A 22,501-nucleotide genomic window follows, 5' to 3' on the forward strand; every position below is an offset into this window, starting at 1 on the left:
AGTTATTAGTAGTAGTTCCCCTAAGTGATTACTAGAACTTCAGTAGGTGAGTAGTGGAAGTTCAGTGATTAGAAGTAAATCTGTATACATAGGGCCTTCTTTAGAACTTTAATTTGTATGATTAAAAAATGTATCATCACATATTGACATCTTATATTCAGCAATCTCACGCAACCCTTCCTCAGGTCAGACAAGGGTCTCCCACCCCTCAGGTCAGAGCAGTGGGACCTGCACAGAGGTTATCAGAGGGGGCATCACCTTATTGAATACTCTTCACGTCGTGGATGCTTTTGTTCAGATCAACGTGACCTTATTTACAAAGATTGTAATTGATTTCCCATATTTAGAGAATAATCTGAGCATAGGACACAAGGATGAGGAGTGAAAAGCAGCATAAGGAGGGGGGAGATGAATACACGAGGGAGACAGAGGGAGACGCCCGTATGAATAACGAGGAGATGAGCAGCAGGGTGGAGAGACTAGGACGGGTGCAGCCAGCCTACATGAGGCCTACATGTTCCTACACGACGATCTGACAGACAGACACTATCTGTCAGTTTGACCAACTAAACGAATGAAAACAAGGCCGGCGGAGGAGAGCGACATGGACCAATGGGAGCAGGCTCTTCCGCTAAGCCCCGCCCAGAGGAGTTAAAGCGCCGACCCTCCGCGGCGGCCGGACGGTCACTGCGGGGATTTGAGACCCTCCAGCCGGCTACAGGATAAACAACACCCCGGTGTTCCGTGTGTCCGCTGCGGAGGACACGACGCGGTAGCTGTGTTGCTGTCGAATGCTCTCATCCCATCGCGATAGAAAAGACGAAGCGTCTCACATCAATGCAAGGTTTGTGAATTTCTTATATCAGTGATTCCGTTATTTTCGTGTGCGGAGTTGGCTCGGCTTGCTAGCCGGGGAGGCTGCTAGCACCACGGCTAGCTCCGCGGCTAGCACCCCGGCTAGCTCCGCGGCTAACAGCCCGGCTAGCTGGGGGCTGTCAACACGGTGTGGACCAGCGGCACTGCGGCACTTCACCACCGCAGGCTCCCGGCCGGCGCTCCACGTCTCAAGGCTCAGACTGTATCAATTTTCCACGTCTGTTCATTATGTAAAGTCTTTCACGGCAATTAGAACATTAAGTACTGATGGATGTGGCGGTCCAGCCACAAGGCTCGGTGCTTTGTGCCCTTGACACGGGGAGCGCATCCTCTCATCGCAGTCCAATGACCTCTTGGTTGTGTTGTGTTGTGTCGATGATGCAGGGCCGTCGGGACGAGGTGGTTTCTCCTCCCAGTGGGACCGACGGGGCCGTCATCTCTGCCCTGAAGAACGCATGCTGGTCAGCCGTGAGATCAGATGGTGTCGGCAGAACAAGAGTGTGGCCCAGAAGATAAAACAAGCGAAGATAAAACAAACCGCATGTTGTTACTCCATCTCACCCAGATAAAGAAACGTCCTCAGACGGCTTCACTGAGAACATAGATGAGGTTCCAACCGGACTCGGGAGCGGTTTGATTGTTCATTGTATCGTGAAGTTTTGGCTCGAGAGAAACGCAACGGTTTAATCGTGTAGTAATTTGTTGGAAAAACCAAAGTGGAAATGAAAGTCGTGTCGGGACAGGATGACGGGGAGGAGATGGAGGAGCAGGCGGCAAACTCCAACCGGACCTCCCTGACGGAGGTGGCGCCCCTAGAGGAGACCCTGCTGTGCGGGTCGGTCCAGGTCAGCACGGAGCAGGACGGCACCGCCGCGCCCCCCCTGCCCCCCTCCCAGCACGAGACCCCTGCTGACCCGGACCCCCCGTCCGCCAGGACTGGCTCCTCCGCCCCCCCAGCCACGCCCACTCCACGGCGGGGGGGCGTGGTGCAGCGGGCGGGGCTGGGGGTTAGGGTTAGGGTTGCCACCCAGCTCGCGTGGCTCCGCCTCCCCCTGCGCGGGCGCGTGGCGGCCATGCTGGAGGACTCGCGCTGCTTCCTGTTCTGCATGAGCTACCTGACGTTCATCCAGTCTCTGATGGTGTCGGGCTACCTGAGCAGCGTCATCACCACCATCGAGAAGCGCTACAGCCTCCGGAGCTCTGAGTCGGGCCTGCTGGTCAGCTGCTTCGACATCGGCAGCCTGCTGGTCGTCGTCTTCATCTCCTACTTCGGGGGGCGGGGCCAGAGGCCTCGCTGGCTGGCGGTGGGAGGCGTCTTCATCGCAGTGGGCGCCGCCCTCTTCTCCCTGCCCCACTTCATCTCGCCGGCCTATCAGATCCAGGCGGTGAACTCGTCGCTGGGAAACGAGGGGCTGTGCTCAGTCAACAACGCCAGCGGGCGGGGCCGCACCGATGCGTCCTCCTGCCCCCGCGACCAGGAGGGCAACGAGCACAACCTGTATGTGGGGCTGTTCATCGTGGCCCAGATCCTGGTCGGCATGGGGTCCACACCAATCTACACCCTGGGGCCCACCTACCTGGACGACAACTGCAAGAAGGAGAACGCCTCGCTCTACCTCGGTGAGACCCTCTGTTCTGCAACACGGGGGGCGGGGTTACCTGTAGTGGAGGGGGGGGGGTTACCTGCAGGGGGAGGAGTCACCCGGGGGTCAACCTGTAGGGGGTGGGGTTACCTGGAGGAGGTCAACCTGTAGGGGGTGGGGTTACCTGGTGGTTTACCTGTTGGGGGTGGTGATACCTGGTGGTCTACCTGTAGGGCGTGAGGTTACCTGGTGGTCAACCTGTAGGGGGTGGGGTTACCTGGTGGTTTACCTGTTGGGGGAGGGATTCAAGGGCAGGGATCAGGATAGTCTTGAAACTTTGATCTATACTCATCTTTGCGACGTTGTTATTCGAAAATAAACACGGAAATAAAAAGGGGGTGACTACAGATTCATGTCTAGATAACTAACCCCCGCCTACCTGCTCCTTAATGACGGTAAAAGCATCTACCTGATGACAAAATGGTCCAATAGCTCCCATCGCTGTTCTTAAATGAGGAACAGTCAGTTTTAAAACAGACTTATTTTAAGCATATTAAACCGTTCAGACTGGGAGCTATTCACTAATCACACCAACTAAACAAAGCGTTCCTATTGGGATTAGGTCTCTGTAGGCATCTCGGTTGGCCTCAAACCAGCATCCTGCTCGTTGCTCCCTGGTAGAGCAGCTGGAGGAGAGGAGGTGGGTGGTGGTGTCTGACGGTCGCTGAGGCCTCAGACTGATCAGACGTAGAGGGAGGGCTGGAGGCAACAACAACAGCAGTGGTTGTGGATGGGAGGACGGTAACGTCTGCAGTCCGGACCCTCTGAGGCTGATCACTGTCACACCTCCAGAGGTGTCTGTTGTCCTGAGCTTTAACTGAGCGACCATATGTGCATGATCCAGGTTGATCCCAGCAGGATCTGGGTGGTGTAGATCAGAGTGGGGCAGATCGGGGTGGGGCAGATCGGGGTGGGGCAGATCGGGGTGGGGCAGATCGGGGTGGGGCAGATCGGGGTGGGGCAGATCGGGGTGGTGTAGATTAGGGTGGTGTAGATTAGGGTGGTGTAGATCAGCATGGGGCAGATCAGGGTGCAGATCAGGGTGGGGCAGATCAGGGTGGTATAGATCAGCGTGGGGCAGATCAGGGTGCAGATCAGGGTGGTATAGATCAGCGTGGGGCAGATCAGGGTGGTGTAGATCAGCGTGGGGCAGATCAGGGTGGTGTAGATCAGCGTGGGGCAGATCTGGGTGGTGTAGATCAGCATGGGGCAGATCAGGGTGCAGATCAGGGTGGTGTAGATTAGGGTGGTGTAGATCAGGGTGGTGTAGATCAGGGTGGTGTAGATTAGGGTGGTGTAGATCAGGGTGGTGTAGATCAGCGTGGGGCAGATCAGGGTGCAGATCAGGGTGGGGCAGATCAGTGGGTCCCTCGCCGTGGTTCTGTTACCCCGCTGACCCGGTCCTGGTCAGTAATCTGGTCCAGGTCTCCAGACGTCCCCCGGTCTATCTGGGATAAGACCTCAGCTCCGCATTCCTGCCAGCGCTCACCCGATTGGCCCTCATGTGTCCTGGGTCGGGGGCAATGCAGTACACTCTGTGTTCTGCTGTGGATCAGGGGTCAGTCGTAACACCCGGCCACAAAGGCCGGCTTCACCCCGAGCCAAAGTCCATCCGACCCATGAGCAGAACGCTGCTGGAGACTGGTGGAGTAGGTCGGTAGGACAGAACCCTATGACCCGTTGTACTGGTAGGACTTGTTGCATTATGGTGTAGTTGAGGTGGTAATAGTAGTATTATGGTTTAGCTGAGGTGGTACTGGTAGCATTGTGGTGTAGTTGAGGAGGTACTGGTAGTATTAGGGTGTAGCTGAGGTGGTACTGATAGTATTATGGTGTAGTTGAGGTACTGGTAGTATTATGGTGTAGTTTAGGTACTGATAGTATTATGGTGTAGTTGAGGTACTGGTAGTATTATGGTGTAGTTTAGGTACTGGTAGGGCTGGGCGATTAATCGAATTTCAATTTTAGCGTCAAACGATCACGAAACTAATTTAATCGAGTTTTCTATTTCTTTTATTATTATTTTTACTTCTTTTTGGATAGCTGGATACATATCAGTATATTATTTTAGATTTTAACATTTTCTTTTTGACCATTTTGTGGATTTTTTTTAAGGCGAAATTTAAAAGTTCTCAGTTACTCAGAGTTTTTGGGAGAGACATGCTGAATAAATACATAATGTTTTCAAACTCAAAAATAATTGTTTGAATAATCGTGATTTCAAATATTGACCAAAATAATCATGATTTTGATTTTTTTCTATAATCTAGCAGCCCTAGGTACTGGTAGTATTAAGGAGAAGTTGAGGAGCTACTGGTAGTATTATGTTGTATTTGAGGGGGTGCTGGTAGTATTATGGTGTAGTTGAGGTGGTACTGGTAGTATTATGGTCTGGATTTAGGGCTAACAGATGGTCGTCGTGTTGCATAGTGAAAAGCCTGATTCAGCAGTTTGCCATGCCGATGCTGACATCCCATAGCACTTCATTGTGTCATCCACCCCCCCATGCCCTCTGTCTGCCTGTCTGCCTGTCTGTCTGCCTGTCAGCGCTCCTTTGTGGGATATGAACATATGACCTACATAGGATGTGATCCATCGACTGGGGTCCTGGTCTCATCACAGACCCCTGGGCCGCCAGAGCCTCACAGGCTCACACCCACACGCTGAGGGAATACTGTACTGTACTGTAGTAGTACAGTAGTGTAGTACTGTACTATAGTACTGTAGTACAGTAGTATTGTAGAACTACAGTACAGTAGTGTAGTACTATACAATAGTACTGTAGTACAGTACAGTAGTATTGTAGTACTACAGTAGTGTAGTACAGTAGTGTAGTACTGTACTGTAGTACAGTAGTATTGTAGTACTACAGTACAGTAGCAGTAGTACTACAGTACTGTAGTACAGTACTACTGTACTATAGTACTACTGTACTATAGTACTACTGTACTGTAGTACCACTACAATTCTGTATTATTACTACTATACTATAGTACCTCTACTATACTGTCTTACCACTTTACTGTGTGTGTGTGTGTATATATATATATATATATATATGTATGTATGTATGTATGTATGTATGTATGTGTATATATATATATGAAGGGGTCTTGGGCTGTACGTTGTGTTAAAGTTGTATGTGTGTTGTGTTGTGCCCCCCAGCCATCATGTACGTGATGGGGGCTCTGGGCCCGGCGGCCGGCTACCTGCTGGGGGGGGTCCTGATCGGCTTCTACGTGGACCCCAACACCGAGCTCACCATCGACCAGAGCGACCCCCACTTCATAGGCAACTGGTGTGTGTGTGTGTGTGTGTGTGTGAGGCACTGTGTGTGTGAGAGAGACACACAGTGTGTGTGTGTGTGTGGCACTGTGTGTGTGAGAGAGACACACACTGTGTGTGTGTGTGTGTGTGTGTGTGTGTGTGTGTGTGTGTGTGTGTGTGTGTGTGTGTGTGTGTGTGTGTGAGAGAGGCACTGTGTGTGTGAGAGGGACACACACTGTGTGTGTGTGTGTGTGTGTGTGAGAGGCACTGTGTGTGTGAGAGAGACACACACTGTGTGTGCGTGTGTGTGTGTGTGTGTGTGAGAGAGACACACACTGTGTGTGTGTGTGTGTGTGTGAGGCACTGTGTGTGTGAGAGAGACACACACTGTGTGTGTGTGTGTGCTGACGCCGCCTCCCCCTCCCTCCAGGTGGAGTGGCTTCCTGCTGTGCTCCGTGGCCATGCTGCTGGTCATCTTCCCCATGTTCAGCTTCCCCAAGAAGCTGCCCCCCCGCCACAAGAAGAAGAGGAAGAGGGTGAAGGTGAGTCTGGACGAGCTGTCGGGGGAGGAGGAGGTCCTAAAGAAGAGTCCGCCCGTCTCCTCCGCCATGGGCTTCGGCCGCGACATCAAAGGTAGGCCTGGGTGCACTCGTGATGTCATCCTCTCACTCGTGATGTCATCCTCCCACTCGTGATGTCATCCTCTCACTCGTGATGTCATCCTCTCACTCGTGATGCATCCTCTCACTCATGATGCATCCTCTCACTCATGATGTCATCCTTTCACTGAGGATGTCATCGTTTGAGTCAGTCTGCAGCCTGTCTGTGTGTCCGTCTGGTTGATAACGGTCGCCCGTCCTCTCCCCTCAGACCTGCCGAAGGCTGCCATGCGCATCCTGAGTAACGTCACCTTCCTCTTCGTCAGCCTGTCCTACACGGCAGAGAGCGCCATTGTCACCGCCTTCATCACCTTCATCCCCAAGTTCATCGAGTCGCAGTTCGGCATCCCAGCGTCCAGCGCCAGCATCTACACCGGTGAGCACTGGTACCGCTTGTACCAGTACTGCTGGTACCTGGAGCGCTGGTACCGCTGCTACGTGGAGCCCTATTATCTATACTGCTAGCCTAATCTATACAGCTTTTAGCTATATAGATGGCATCATCTATATGGCTATTAGCTGTACGGCTAGCATCATCTATATGGCTATTAGCTGTACGGCTAGCATCATCTATATGGCTATTAGCTGTACGGCTAGCATCATCTATATGGCTATTAGCTGTATGGCTAGCATCATCTATATGGCTATTAGCTATACTGCTAGCATCATCTATAGCGCTATTGACTTATTGCTAGCATCACCTATACCGACAATAGCTATACTGCTAGCATCATGTATACGGCTGATATCTCTAACTGGTGAGATGAGTGCTAACACGGTGCTGTCCCCAGGGGTGATCATCGTGCCCAGTGCGGGCGTGGGCATCGTGCTAGGCGGCTACATCATCAAGAAGCTGAAGCTGGGCGCCCGCGAGTCGGCTAAGCTGGCCATGATCTGCAGCGGCGTGTCACTGCTCTGCTTCTCCACGCTCTTCATCGTGGGCTGTGAGAGCATCAACCTGGGGGGCATCAACATCCCCTACACCACCGGGTGAGCAGCCCGACACCACCCACACACCTACACCCTAACCCCTACACCACCGGGTGAGCAGCCCGACACCACCCACACACCTACACCCTAACCCCTACACCACCGGGTGAGCAGCCCAACACCACCCACACACCTACACCCTAACCCCTACACCACCGGGTGAGCAGCCCAACACCACCTACACCCACACCTCTAGACCACCGGCTGAGCACACCTACACCACCCACACCCCTACACCACCTACGGGTGAGCAGGCCTACACCACCCAAAAAGCTACACCTACACCTCTTCACAACCGGATAAGCACACCTCCACCACCCACCTCAACCCATACCCCTACACCACCCACAACATACCTCCACCCACACCAGCGGGTGAGTGAGGTATACATTTATGCATAGCTAGACACACACCCTCCTCTCTAATACCTACCCATCTCACCACCCTACCCGTCTCACCAACCTACCCGTCTCACCAACCTACCCGTCTCACCCCCTACCCGTCTCACCCCCTACCCGTTCACCCCCCTACCCGTTCACCCCCCTACCCGTCTCACCCCCCTACCCGTCTCACCCCCCTACCCGTCTCACCCCCCCTACCCGTCTCACCCCCCCTACCCGTCTCACGCCCCTACCCGTCTCACGCCCCTACCCGTCTCACGCCCCTACCCGTCTCACGCCCCTACCCGTCTCACCCCCTACCCGTCTCACCCTCCTACCCGTCTCACCCTCCTACCCGTCTCACCCCCCTACCCGTCTCACGCCCCTACCCGTCTCACGCCCCTACCCGTCTCACCCCCCTACCCGTCTCACCCCCCCCCTACCCGTCTCACCCCCCCCCTACCCGTCTCACCCCCTTACCCGTCTCACGCCCCTACCCGTCTTACCCCCCTACCCGTCTCACCCCCCTACCCGTCTCCCTGCAGGCCCACCATGGCTATGGCCCAGAGGAACCTGACCGGGGGCTGCAACGTGAACTGCGGCTGTAAGATCCATGAATACGCCCCTGTCTGCGGCTCGGACGGCATCACCTACTTCAACCCCTGCCTGGCCGGCTGCAGCGCCGTGGCCAATGACAGCACAGGGGTAAGGCCATATTCTAACATATCTTAACAATGTTACATCTATATACATGACGCTCCTTAACAGGTATAACGTGTAATAACGTGTTCTTCACAGTAAAACATTTATTAACGTGTTCCTCACAGTATAACGTGTATTAACGTGTTCCGCACAGTATAACGTGTATTAACGTGTTCCTCACAGTGTAACGTGTATTAACGTGTTCCTCACAGTGTAACGTGTATTAACGTGTTCCTCACAGTGTAACGTGTATTAACGTGTTCCTCACAGTGTAACGTGTATTAACGTGTTCCTCACAGTGTAACGTGTATTAACGTGTTCCTCACAGTATAACGTGTATTAACGTGTTCCTCACAGTATAACGTGTATTTACGTGTTCCTCACAGTGTAACGTGTATTAACGTGTTCCTCACAGTGTAACGTGTATTAACGTGTTCCTCACAGTGTAACGTGTATTAACGTGTTCTTCGTGTGTATGACATCGTCCTCCCCCAGATCCGGAATTACTCAGACTGTGCGTGCGTTCAGAGCCGCCAGATTATCACGCCTTCGACCCACGGGCAAGGCACCAACCAGCTGCAGCTAGTCATCGTCAAGACCTACCTCAACGAGAACGGATTCGCGCTCGCCGGGAAGTGTGAGCGCGCCTGCAGCACCCTCATCCCCTTCCTCATCTTCCTCTTCATCGTCACGCTCATCACGGCCTGCGCCCAGCCCTCCGCCATCATCGTCACGCTCAGGTGAGGACGCACCGCTCACTGGACCGGCTCACTGGACCGGCCCACTGGACCGGGTCACTGGACCGGCCCACTGGACCGGGTCACTGGACCGGCTCACTGGACCGGCCCACTGGACCGGCCCACTGGACCGGCTCACTGGACCGGCTCACTGGACCGGGTCACTGGACCGGCCCACTGGACCGGGTCACTGGATCGGGTCACTGGACCGGCCCACTGGACCGGGTCACTGGACCGGGTCACTGGACCGGGTCACTGGACCGGCCCACTGGACCGGGTCACTGGACCGGCCCACTGGACCGGGTCACTGGACCGGGTCACTGGACCGGCCCACTGGACCGGGTCACTGGACCGGGTCACTGGACCGGCCCACTGGACCGGGTCACTGGACCGGCCCACTGGACCGGCCCACTGGACCGGGTCACTGGACCGGCCCACTGGACCGGGTCACTGGACCGGCCCACTGGACAGGCCCACTGGACCGGGTCACTGGACCGGGTCATTGAATCAGCTCACGTGCATGGTAGTTGTGTGTTAATTGTGTGTGCGTGTATGCAGGTCGGTGGCGGAGCAGGAGAGACCGTTCGCTCTGGGGATGCAGTTTGTTCTGCTACGGACCCTCGGTAAGACCAGACCCACGGGGGGGGGGGGGGGGGGGGATGATCAGGGTCCTGTTAACCAATATAACTAACCAGTGTAACTAGTCTAGACCAGTAGAACCAGTGTATGAGTGTAACCCAGTAGAACCAGTGTATGAGTGTGACCCAGTAGAACCAGTACAACCAGTCTAACCCCCTTTGTCCCCAGCCTACATCCCCACCCCCATCTACTTCGGCGCCGTCATCGACACCACGTGCATGCTGTGGCAGCAGGACTGCGGCGTGCACGGCTCCTGCTGGGAGTACGACGTGACCTCGCTGCGCTTCGTGTACTTCGGCCTGGCCGCCAGCCTCAAGTGTCTGGCCTTCCTGTTCATCGTGCTCACCTGGTACTCCATCAAGTACCGCGAGGAGCGCGTGGAGCGCTGGCTGAAGCGCCACCTGCCCCCCTCCCACGCCGTTGGGGGGGTGTGCCACCCTGGGGGCCTGAAGGGCCACGCCCGCACACGCTCCTGCCCCGTCAACATGCCGGCCCGCGCCCTGGCCCCGCCCCCGCCCGCCGCCACCCTCAACCGCGGCGTCAGCACCCAGAGTTGCCCCGGCAACGAGCTGAAGGCAGCGCCCCCAGCGGGCCCGCCCGGCGCCGCCCGCTCCCTGGAGGGGGTCTCGGTCCGGGTGTGAGGGGCCCCGCCAAATTCCTGACCGCACGGCCCCCGGGATTGGCCGACGTCCGCTCGGCCTCCCTGCTCTGATTGGTGGCCACCCCCCCCCATGTAAGGTGTGCCTTTTAACACACACACACACACACACACCCACACCCACACCCTCACACTCACACTCACACACACACACACAGGCCTCAGTGTTACTATGGTTACCCCGGGGCCCAGAAGAATCATGTCAGCATCCAGCTTTTTTCTCGCCGCGGTTACGATTGGGTGTACATTTGTCTAAGTGGACCCTGAACCAGGCAGCAGGACCCGGTACCTGGTCCAGCTCCCCGGGTGGACTACCGGGACCCGGGGAGGACTACCAGGACCCGGGGCCGTGGACCTCTGTGCCAATGCGGTCTTCAAACTGCCCACTTGCCAAAGCGCCAACTTGGGACTTTGTACCGCAATGGATTCTGGGAAAGGAGGCTAAACGAGAGGACTTCCTGCCAGGGCATCTCCTTTCTACCCCCTTTTCATCCACCAATCACAGCCTGCCGCCCGGTTCTTGGTAATGCTGTCATCTGCCCACGGCTACACCCTGAGGGACCTCCCGCGTTGAGACAGAACAACGCCGTCACGTGACCGCAGCACGGCCTCCACACCCCTCAGACCGGCCCGCGGACAATAGGGGCTCAGAAATCCCTGTCCGATTATTATTGGATGGATCAGGTCAGTACCTAGAGTAGACCCGCCTGTCCACTAGGGGGCGCTGGAATCTGCAGACTGGACGAGGAAACATGGAGGATATTAAAGAGAGGGTTCTCGCCTGTGTGTTAGGATAGAGGTTGTCCAATTCCCTTTGTTTTATCTGAATTTCTCCCTTGCTGGTAAATACTTTTTGTAAAAACGATAAAGAAACTGACCGGCTCGAGAGATAAATGAGCTCCCCCGCTCCGGGCATTGGGGTGACTGATTCCTCCTTGGAGGAAATCTCTGTATAAAGGCAATATTGGTGTGCTCTGGCGCCGCCTGCTGGTGGGTTTGGTACAACATGTAAATAAGGGCAGGTCATCCTGTGTCATGACGCATCCATCTTGATCTAAACATCAGAGGCCCGTGGAGAAAGGGAGGAGGCCTCATCCATTCAGGTGTGATTAGTTCTGTAGAAATGTTGTGAACCTGAACAAACCGTTTTAGACGCGATTTAAAGTGTGCTTATTTTGCAAGCCCGTTTTTTCACGAAGGAGATGGATTTCACCTCGCTCCCAGACGTGTTGGATGAGAAGGTGTGGAGGTTGAAGTGGACGTTTGGAACAGATCATATTCAGGGTGAGACCATGTAATGTAGAAATGTGTTTAGTAGAAGCTCATGTGTGATTAATTACACTCACTCAATTTACTCTGCTTGAATGTTCACTGTTCAAAATAAACAAACTAAAACTGTTGAGCTACGGAAGGCTAAGGAGATATGCGTAAGATTTACTCATCTGTAGCTCATAACATGGCAACAATCCATCAATTCTCGTTAGACCTGACACTAGCGTCCCACACAGCACTAGTTACGCTTAAATGGACATGACTCTAGCGTGTCTTCATGACTCTAGCGTGTCTTCATGACTACCGTGTCTTCAAGACGAGTGTGTTGACATGACTACCGTGTCTTCATGATTCTAGCGTGTCTTCATGACTACCGTGTCTTCATGACTAGTGTGTTGACATGACTACCATGTCTTCATGATTCTAGCGTGTCTTCATGACTACCGTGTCTTCATGACTAGTGTGTTGACATGACTACCGTGTCTTCATGATTCTAGCGTGTTGTCTTCATGACTCTAGTGTGTTGTCTTCATGACTCTAGCGTGTTGTCTTCATGACTCTAGAATGTTGTCTTCATGACTATAGCGTGTTGACATGACTCTAGTGTGTTGACAAGACTAGAGTGTTGTCTTCATGACTTTAGCGTGTTGACGTAGATGTAAGTGACCTGTAGACAAATAGGGTTAGAAGGGCAGATCGTACACATGGTAATTTTAAGGAACGGTGTTTATGGTCTATGGTTTCGCAAAATATCTGCCAACCATAATGGTGGAAAATAATAATTATGGTTTCAATGGCATGGCTAGTGCTGAATAGGACAGTAGTAGAGGAGACCTCATCATCATGTGTTCAACTGCAGAGCACAAAGAAAAAACAAGTTCCGCTCTAACTCACGTCACCACCTACTAACCAATAAATACCACCTGCTGAATACCCCAGTACAAACTACTGCGCCCACTGGTACAAACTACTGCGCCCACTGGTACAAACTACTGCGCCCACTGGTACAAACTACTGCGCCCACTGGTACAAACTACTGCGCCCACTGGTACAAACTACTGCGCCCACTGGTACAAACTACTGCGCCCACTGGTACAAACTACTGCGCCCACTGGAACAAACTACTGCGCCCACTGGAACAAACTACTGAGCTCACTGGTGCAAACTACGGTCATTTTATCCACGTTTTATTCTTTTGAAACCAGGTTAGTTATTCTTGAGCCACACAGCACACCAGTCTACAACATAGTCCGATATGCTAGCTGACAGGTCCAGGATAGGTCTAGATGACCTGGTTAACAGTGACGCATATATACAGTGAAATATATATACTGTGTAACTGATAATGAAACCTGGGCCCAATATTTAGTACACTGTTGTAAATGTGCTTTTAAACGGCTCTGTTCCCCTGCTAACCTGAAGCATTGTTTAACTTTATACACTATTTGCCCCAAACCCGAGTTACCTTTCTGCAGGTGAGACCAAAGGCGGCCATTTGGTTCGCCTTCTCAGGCCGAATGTAACGTGAAGCCTCACTTTCACCTCCTATTCTTTTCTTGTTTTGGTGATCAGTGCTCTCAGAAAAACAGGGTTGGGTTTGGAACAAACACATAGAGGGGTTAATGTCGATTATTTGTGGACACACTGTTAAGCGGCCTCGGAAAATAAATAAAGCAGTGTTACCGATCTGTGTGGTTCCTTTGGTCTCTGAGCTGATGTCGCTATCCATTTGTATGGTACGCCCACCAGTACGAGTCGTAAGGTGTTATTCTCCCAGCTTTCTTGCGGAATTCCACAGAGGAACGCCCCCTTTTGGTCGGTCCCACTCGGGATTCTGAGTAGACTGAGTTCAGTGAAGCTGAAAATGTACGTCACGTTCTCGCTAGAGCAGGTCAAACCTACCAGCGTACCATACAAATGGATAGCATCATAAATAACGTGAGACTTATTGTGTGTTCCAGATGCCTCGTACACCACAAGCATGAGTTGCAAAGTGGGAAATCTCCCAGCTTTCTTGCGGCATTTCACAGAGCCACTCCCCCTTTTGGTCAGTACCACTCGGTATTCTGAGAGTAGACCGAGTTTAGTGTAACTGACCGTGCGACTCGACAACAAAAATGACTGCTCCCATGAAGCGATGTTTTTTCTTGCTTTTAAATGCAAGAGGGGGGGGGTGAGAGGGAGCTTCTCCAAGGAGCCTTCAGAGGTCGGAGCTGGTGTGTGAATTTTGAATGTGAAGTATGTGTAATCATTTCATCGTATGCGTATCTGGGAGAGTTGGACGGGAAGGGAGGAGAGGTGTACGGTGGTCGTTCAGAACTTACTGATAATGCCCGCAATGAGAGTCCTATATATTCTTATCTGCGGGGGAGAACTACATGTTGGGGTGCCTTCTCTCCCATGAGACGCTAGAATTTAACCGGCTGGGGAGTCTTCTGGTCAGTTAGAGCACTAGCTGGTAGAGCCACCAGGGGGCGCCATTGAGCGTTAACAAATTCTTGATTTTAATCGGATTTGCTGGGAAGCATTGGGACCTTAAGTATCGCTGCATGGATTTGACGACATGTTTTATATGTAAAGGCGTTGAGCTGACATTGGTCTACTGGTGAACTCCTCGTGGAGCCTCTAGAGGAGTGGCTGAAGCTAAAGTACAAACCACCAGGAGAGGCTGAGCCAACGCAATATAAGGCACTGCTACAGCTCAACCTTTAGACTCACTGCAGATGATCAACACATTTTATTGTCCAATATCATAATTATAGCATCAAAATACTCTGTTAACTGATATGAAAGGTCACAAACTGTATAGTTGAATCATTTAAAATAAGGAGTTGCATTTAAGAACACAAAATGACTGATTTTTGGGATTTAATCTTTAGTGGCACTATTAACACAAATTAACTTGTCAAATGCTAAGAAAATAATAATCTTCATCCAATCAAAGATACAATGAATGCCTCATTTGATTTGACTTTAAAGTATCATTTTCAAATATATAAATTTATAATCAAGTCATGAAATGTAATAATTAATTAGGATCCATGCTAAGGCAGCATTCTTTAGTGGTAATCACAGAAACAAAAACTGAATACATAACTGATAAACCTTCTGTTGATATGTGAATAATATTTAAAGTCCATCTCAGAAGGAAACCATTCGTCCTGAATGGTTTCATAGGAGTAGAGCTGTGAGCGTTAACAGGTGCAGCCATAGAGGGTGCAGCCATCATAAGGCACAGGAGGAATCCATTCTCCTGTGTCTCTCGGCCCTATTCTCGAGAGACCAGCAGTGACGTATACAACACGTGTCAGAGACTCATTCATGAGTCAGCTAAAGACACTAACCTGCACCAATGACTTTATCATCCAACAGACTAAAAGACAATACACATTTAATAATATCCTGTGTGTATTCATATACATACCCATATATGAATGATTCAATAGTCACAATTGTTGACTCTGACCCGATTCCCCAAAAAATAGTTACTCTATTTATAATGCTCTGGCACTCAATCATGTGTTAACCTATAGCTGCAGAGGGCAACACTGTGTTATGTGTTAACCTATCTGTGACTTTATTTACTGATCTCGTCCCCCAATAACTCTTAGTCTTAACCCTAAATATGAAGATAAAGTGAAAAAGTTAGACAGTTGTCAGCCTGGTTCTGCAGCCACGTTAAAGTGTCCGTAGAAAGGGACTCGTAATGCAAAGGCTACGCGTAAAGCCGCTCCTCCTTTCCTGTCGGCATATTGGCAGTGAATATGCCGTATGAACGCCTTTCTCGCTGCGGCTGGGGGCTTGGGTAGAGATGTTGCTGCACTGTTTCCACAGAGACAACGCATCGATAACATCATGAGCAGTTCTAACTGGAGAGAAAGTGAAATCCGCGAGCTGCTGATCATGTAAGAGAAGGTGACGTCGTATTAAACAAAGACGTTGAAAGATGGTGCGATTTACGAGAGAGACGCAGAGGAACTGTACGCTTTTGTCAGGATAAAAAACAAGTGGTCAGCAAAATAAAGAATATGTTGGCGTTTTTGCACTTGTAAATAATCGCGTTTGTAGCCTACACTCAGACTGAACTCATTCTTGCATGCGGGGGTCTTCATTCATAAAAAAAAAATAAAGACTTATTCTAAAGAGGTCTAGACTCTGTGGCAAACCCCGCCCTCTCCAGTGAACCAAGAAAGCCCGCGCCGTGACGAACGGGGGATTTTACCCCTCAGTTTTACACAGGAAACTTTACACAGGAAACGCCGGGCATGCCAAGCTTCGACCGAACCGGCTTGGCAGTGTAGAAAGGCCTTATGCTGGAGAGATGGCAGTAGTGCGCACCTAAAAAAAGCAGCCAACCAACACAACACACACACACACACACACCACGGCGGGTGCTGACTGACTACCAACAGACACACACAGAGACACACACACACACACACACACACACACACACACACACACACACACACACACACACACACACACACACACACACCACGGCGGGTGCTGATTGACTGCGCGCCCACACACGCACATCTACACGCACACCATGGCGGGTGCTGACTGCGCACACACACAAACATCGGTTCCTAGCCTACTCAGCGTTAGAAGCTAGCTGTAGGCGAAGTAGCCTCATCAGAGACTGTACTTGCGTTAAACAGCAAAGTCTCAGAGCTTCGCGTCTTAAATCTTTTGTGGACTTTTGTCAACAGCTCCTGCCTTTCTCTGCGCGCAGTATCACACAAAAATACGTGATGTTGGGTCGCCATGGTTATTGTATATAGCCAGGCCATAGGCGGGGGGGTTTCATTTAATTTTGCATAGTTTCCAATAACTCCCGCTCAGCCCCTCGCAGCTTACGCTTGACCGTGATGACGAGTGTGTCTTCCGGGAGTAGTAGCAGGATTTGATGCATTTAAATTCAAAAACGGTTGTGAAAGAAAAAAAAGTTCACTGTATCCGGCCCTTTACCTTTAAGCTAACAGATATGGATATTCGATATTCTAAAAATATAACTTTTTTAGAATATCGAATATATAACTTCTTGCGGGCCAGTTATGGCCCACGGGCCGCCAGTTGCCGACCCCTGCTGTAGAAGGTAACACTGTATTTATAACACTGCATCATGTGTTAAACTATAGCTGTAGAAGGCAACACAGTGTTAATAACACTGCATCATGTGTTAACCCTTTAGCTCTAGAGGTTAACACTGTGTTTATAACACTGCATCATGTGTTGACCTACAAGTTTCGTAGGTAGCAGAACTCTGCAGTGCCACCAGTTCTTAGACCAACCAGCCAGAGACCATCCAGCCAAAGTCCAGCATAGAGGGGCTTTGTGAATGTGGTCTTGACCTTGTGGAGCAGAGTCATGGTGTCAGAGATGCTGTAGAAACAGAGAGTGCCGGAGCTGTAGTCCAGGTACACCCCTACTCTGGAGGGCGGAGGGCCTAGGATACGAATGGGGATTCTGTCATGTTGAAATTGTACAGTATTCGGCTGAATAATCAAAGCCCAAGATTGGCTGTCTTTTCCAAACCCTTGATGATCCCATGAGCTGTCCTTGTATCCCACGTTGATAGTGACAAACCCTTTCCACTTCACCTCCCAGTAATGCCGTCCAGTCAGACTCTCTTTACTCCGACACCCCCCTGCTGTCCCGCCTCGTTGTGTTACTCCTCGGTCACCTGGAGTCAGAAGTAGGCGAGTGGTGCTTGGGTCAATGCTCAATTCACATGAATATGTTAATAATTGTGCTCTGGTGTGCAGCTGTTCAGAGGGTAAGACTTCCACCGGAGCCTCTGCTAGTGAAAGCTGGGCGCTGTCGTCTTCGAGAAATAGTGCCAGTTTATCCTTCATCTCTGCGAGAGCCACAGTTCCGTTGTTGAAGCGCTGTGTTGTACGGACGTCTCTGGTGGGTCGGGCTGTGGACCTCCTGATAGAATAGTTCCAGGGGTATTTCTGTAGAAAGGTGATGTGACTCTGTGTCTGGGAGAGACGATCCAGGTCAGCTCCACTCCCCTTCATCTGGACCAGCTCCTGCTCCAGGCTCTTCCTCAGGTCCCGGACCCGCTTGAGTCCAGCTTCCTGCTCAGTCCTAGTCTCTGCTGTGACTTCAGACCTCCGTCTCTCAACGGAACGGATAAGGTCAACAAACATCTCATCAGCATGTCTAACTGCTTCATCAGCAAACCGGTTGATGGAGTCCATCTCCTGTTGAAGAACCTCAAGGTCTTGTTCAACCTCCTTGACTCTCGCCCGTGTAGCTCTCTGATATCCGCTGAGCTCCTTCTGACGTTCATTTCTCTCAGCTTCGGCTGAAACTGTGTCGTGGCTTCTGTGTTCATCAAGGAAACACAAATGACAGATAGCTTGTCGATCCTGGCGGCAAAAAATATTCATGACCTCGTTGTGACGGGGGCAGATGTTGTCCTGAAGGTCGGCTGCTGGTTCCACCAGCTTGTGTCTCTTCAACCCAGCGACTAGATAGTGACTCTGGAGGTGCTCCTCACAGTAAGAAACCTGACACACCAGACAGGTCTTGATGGCCTTCATCTTCCTCCCCGTACAGACATCACAGCCCACGTCTTCAGGTCCAGCATAACAGTGGTCAGGGGGAGTGTCTTGCAGTTGTGTCCCCTTGAGATCCTCCATGACATCGGCTAGAACGGTGGTCTTTGCCACATCTGGTCTTGTTTTGAAGGTCTGTCTGCACTGGGGACAGCTGTAGACTCCCTGCAAAGCCTGATTGTCCCAGTGTTGTCTGATACAGTCCAAACAGTAGCTGTGGCCACAAGCGAGAGTCCCTGGATTACCCAGCAGATCCAGACATATTGAACAGCAGTATCTGTCCCGGTCCAGGAGAGACTTTTGCTGCGCCATTGCACTTCCATCAGCAGCCAATGACTGAATGTTGACTGACTGTAAGTTTTGACTCCCCTGTAATTCCTGCTCATAAACTTCACTTCCTTATCTGAAACACCCAGCTCCCAGCTTGTAAACCAACCCCAGAGTCTGAGTGTTGTGGAAGTTCACACTCAGACTCATAGCTAGCTCAAAGTTCAGAGAGATTAAACATGCAATAGTTCATGTTCATAGTTCAACGTTTGGAATTTGAACTAAGTTCACAGTCCCAGAAAACGAACGTTCGTGTTAATTTCTTATTCTTTTATATTATTTTCCCTTCTTACCCTACTCACCCTTCTTACCCTACTCACCCTTCTTACCCTACTCACCCTTCTTACCCTACTCACCCTTCTTACCCTACTCACCCTTCTTACCCTACTCACCCTTCTTACCCTACTCACCCTTCTTACCCTACTCACCCTTCTAACCTATCTCACCCTTCTTACCCTACTCACCCTTCTTAACCTACTCACCCTTCTTACCCTACTCACCCTTCTAACCTATCTCACCCCTCTCCCCCTCCTTACCCTCTTCACCCTTCTCACCCTTCTTACCCTTCTTACTCAACTTTCTTGTAATGATCGTCATTAAGTCGTGATTATTTCCCCAGACTGGTCGGATGCTTGGCTTCAATGTCTTTTTAGATCCGTTGCCGATATGACTGACGGTCTGAGTCATTTCCTCAGACCCGGCGGGCACAATTTGAGTGTTTTTTACCGTTCAGTGTTGGCTACGTTGTTGTTATTGTTTTAAGCAGACATGCTGGCAGCTGGTAAACACTCTGTGAGCGTCCTTCACTATCACAAGAACGAATGACGCTCACCCACACGTTCAGCTGCTAACATCTCCGTTCAATAGCTGCTAACAGGGTTAGTGGCTACTGAACAGACCCGTTAGAACTCCTCCTGGAGCCTCAAGCAGAGGACTGGCTGAAGCCAAAGTACAAACAACCAGGAGAGGCTGAGCCAATGCTTAGATCGCACTGCTGCATCTCAACCTTTAGACTCACTGTGCAGATGATCAAAACATTTTATTGTCCAATATCCTAATTAATACAATACTCTGTTAACTGATATGAACGGTCACAAACTGTAAATTAGCATCATTTTAAAGCATGAGATGAATTTAAGAAAATTAAATTACAGATTTTTAGGATTAAATCTTTATTGCTGCTATTTATGCAATTTAACTTATCAAGTGCTAGGGAAATTATGACAATCCTCATCCAAATCAATATACAATGAATGGCTCAATTTGCTTTGTTTTCGTATTATCATTTAAAAATATTTCCATTTCTATGATCATGTCATTCAATGTAATAATTCATTAGGATCCAAGCTAAGGCAGGCTCCTGGCTCGCGCTGCTGGTATGAAATGCTTGCCCTGGTTGCAGCTTTCACAGCAGCAGGAGTTGGTTGGGCTTCAAGTGCCGAGAAAGCTTGTACACAACCCAAACCCTGTCTGGACTCATGTGGTATGAGGCTGTAACCCATTACCTGGAAGACGATAGGATAGGGGAGAGGACTAACAAACCAACTCCAAAACTCCAGAAACCAGAAATGGTGGAAGGTTGGGCTTGGGGCTAGCAACCCCAACTTGCAAAATCCTACATGCTACAGTAACGTGGATGAAAACTAAAAAATCCCAAAGTCTTGGAGAGGAAGACTCTTCAGCGTCCCAAGCTAAAGAAACAATGACGACGCACGTGGAAAACCGCAAGGAGACAGTGCGTCCGAAGCTTCTTCTGACCCCTAGACAACCCACCACCATGGCAACATGGAACGTGAGGACCATGTATGCAGGAGGAAAGACAGCAGTGATAGCAGAGGAGATGAGGAGGTACAATCTATCCTTGGTCTGGGTGAAACCAGATGGCTTCAGACAGGGCAGGTCAAGCTGGCAAGCAGAGAGTCAATACTGTACTCCGGGAACCCAGATGACTCTGCACCACATAAAGAGGGAGTAGCATTCATGCTTTCCACACACTCAGAAGAAAAAGCAAATCAATTACAAAGCAGGCCCTGACATGGAACCCACAAGGCAAGAGAAAGAGGGGAAGACCTAGAGCCACCTGGAGAAGAACCACAGGGCAGGAGATGAAGACGAAAGGGCATTCATGGCATCAGAAGGCACAAGACCAAAGAGGATGGAGGGGTTTCATCGATGGCCTATGTTCCCTATACAGCAAAACCAGATGACATAACTGATAAACCTCCTGTTGTGATATGAACCATATTTAAAGTCATCTCACCAGGAAACCATTGTGGCTGGAATGATGGCAGCTGTATTCATCCTAAATGGTTGTCGGGAGTAGAGCTGTTGGCTTTAACATGTGCAGCCATCATAAGACACAGGAGGAATCTATCGATTTAACGGCCCTATGCTCGAGAGACCCGCGGTGACGTGTACAACTCGTACCAGAAACTCATTTAAGAGTCACCCAAAGACACTCCAACATGCACCAAGGCCTTTATCATCCCACAGACTAAAAGACAATACACATTTAATAATATACGGTCCTGTGTGTATTCATTAACTGACTACTGGACTCAAACCTGTACATGAATTATTCAATAGTCAGAATTGTTGACTCTCTGACCTGATTCCCCAAAAAATCGGTATAATGTGTTAACCTATAGCTGTAGAGGGTAACACTGTGTTTATAACTGCATCATGTGTTAACCTATAGCTGCTGAGGGTGTTCGATTTCAGCTTATTTCTAAACTTTTCGTATAGACTCTGCGTTGCGTATTTTCCGTCGTAGTAGTAATTCTTGAAGACGTAATCAAAGCAACTTGACAGGTTGGATAAGAGGGTTGAATAAATGGTTTATTCCAGGATGTAATACAGCGAGATACAGACTTAGGTTGAATAATCTATAGTTTTCGCGGTTGAGTAGCAGTTTTGAGACGTGTTCCTTGGCTGTCGATCCCTCTTCTCACCGAACCAAAGGGTTAGGGCGAGTATTGTAATAAAGAAACTTCAATAACAAGAGAACAGAAGCACTCCCACCCTTGATAAGGTACATGGCCCTGGGTATGTCCCAGACTACCAGGTTGGTTCATCCTTGTTGAGACGTATCAAATGGTGAAATGTTGGAAATAACACCTTGTATCAGTGTGAGAGGCACTGGCCTGTTTCTAGACTAGAAACGTGAACACAGAGAGACACTAAAATACACCAACATTCTACATTCTTCCCACGTGATTATATTAAAGGTAGTCTAAAGATCACCCTTAAAATGAGAATTCAGTGTATCTACTGGTAAACAATTAACTAAATCAATAAGAAAGCATAAAAGGCAATAGTAAACATAAAGGTATACTCATCATACACAAGTAAACCAGGTGTAGGCTACTATAATAAACAAAATAACAAACTCATTAGGTTGCTCATGATTAAACCAAAACAGATTAAAGATTTAAAATAAATAAATAAAGGAAATCGACTGTCCAGACACCTCCCTCTGCTCTGCAGTGAAGCTCAACCTTTCTTTAATAGCTCTCACTGTTCCCAGCAGAAAAAGTGGATCCGTTAGTCTAAACAAAATTAAAGGGCCCACAGGAAGGTTTAGCCTTAGAGACCTTGCGAAGTTTGGGGCACAGGACCTTACGACGTGGTGGGCTCTCTAACAGCCACCCTAAGGGGGGCCAACAAGATCGGGGCAGTCCCCGGGGAGGTTGGTTGGGGGGCGGTCATTCGGTGAAACACACAGAGAGCTAACTTGAAGACCACATAGAGCATAAATGGGAAGGACAAATGGCTGTGCG

At 50.2% G+C, this 22,501-nt stretch overlaps 2 protein-coding genes across 2 annotated transcripts; one reads left to right on the forward strand and one right to left on the reverse strand.

Moving 5' to 3' along the window:
* The first annotated feature begins 143 nt into the window (after nucleotides 1–143).
* On the forward strand, nucleotides 144–13,509 carry slco5a1a (solute carrier organic anion transporter family member 5A1a). Its single transcript, XM_030363485.1, has 10 exons — nucleotides 144–844; nucleotides 1,261–2,496; nucleotides 5,685–5,817; nucleotides 6,217–6,419; nucleotides 6,657–6,821; nucleotides 7,237–7,435; nucleotides 8,361–8,520; nucleotides 9,013–9,257; nucleotides 9,813–9,877; nucleotides 10,062–13,509. The coding sequence occupies exons 2-10, from the start codon at nucleotides 1,599–1,601 to the stop codon at nucleotides 10,532–10,534; spliced, it is 2,541 nt and encodes an 846-aa protein (XP_030219345.1). The 5' UTR covers nucleotides 144–844; nucleotides 1,261–1,598; the 3' UTR covers nucleotides 10,535–13,509.
* Nucleotides 13,510–16,326: 2,817 nt separating this feature from the next.
* Nucleotides 16,327–19,030, reverse strand: LOC115549653 (E3 ubiquitin/ISG15 ligase TRIM25-like). Its single transcript, XM_030364975.1, has one exon. The coding sequence runs from the start codon at nucleotides 18,705–18,707 to the stop codon at nucleotides 17,067–17,069; it is 1,641 nt and encodes a 546-aa protein (XP_030220835.1). The 5' UTR covers nucleotides 18,708–19,030; the 3' UTR covers nucleotides 16,327–17,066.
* Between the last annotated feature and the right edge of the window lie 3,471 nt (nucleotides 19,031–22,501).

Source organism: Gadus morhua, chromosome 8 (genome assembly GCF_902167405.1).
Source record: "Gadus morhua chromosome 8, gadMor3.0, whole genome shotgun sequence".
NCBI classification, from domain to species: Eukaryota; Metazoa; Chordata; class Actinopteri; order Gadiformes; family Gadidae; genus Gadus; species Gadus morhua.

What these genes read in the sequence shown, in the direction of transcription:
- slco5a1a (XM_030363485.1), top strand. Translation starts at nt 1,599, where the DNA reads ATGAAAGTCGTGTCGGGACAGGATGACGGGGAGGAGATGGAGGAGCAG. An exon ending in GAACGCCTCGCTCTACCTCG is followed by an intron (nt 2,497 to 5,684) that starts GTGAGACCCTCT and finishes TGTGCCCCCCAG; the next exon opens with CCATCATGTACGTGATGGGG. An exon ending in AACATCCCCTACACCACCGG is followed by an intron (nt 7,436 to 8,360) that starts GTGAGCAGCCCG and finishes GTCTCCCTGCAG; the next exon opens with GCCCACCATGGCTATGGCCC.
- LOC115549653 (XM_030364975.1), bottom strand. Translation starts at nt 18,707, where the DNA reads ATGGCGCAGCAAAAGTCTCTCCTGGACCGGGACAGATACTGCTGTTCA.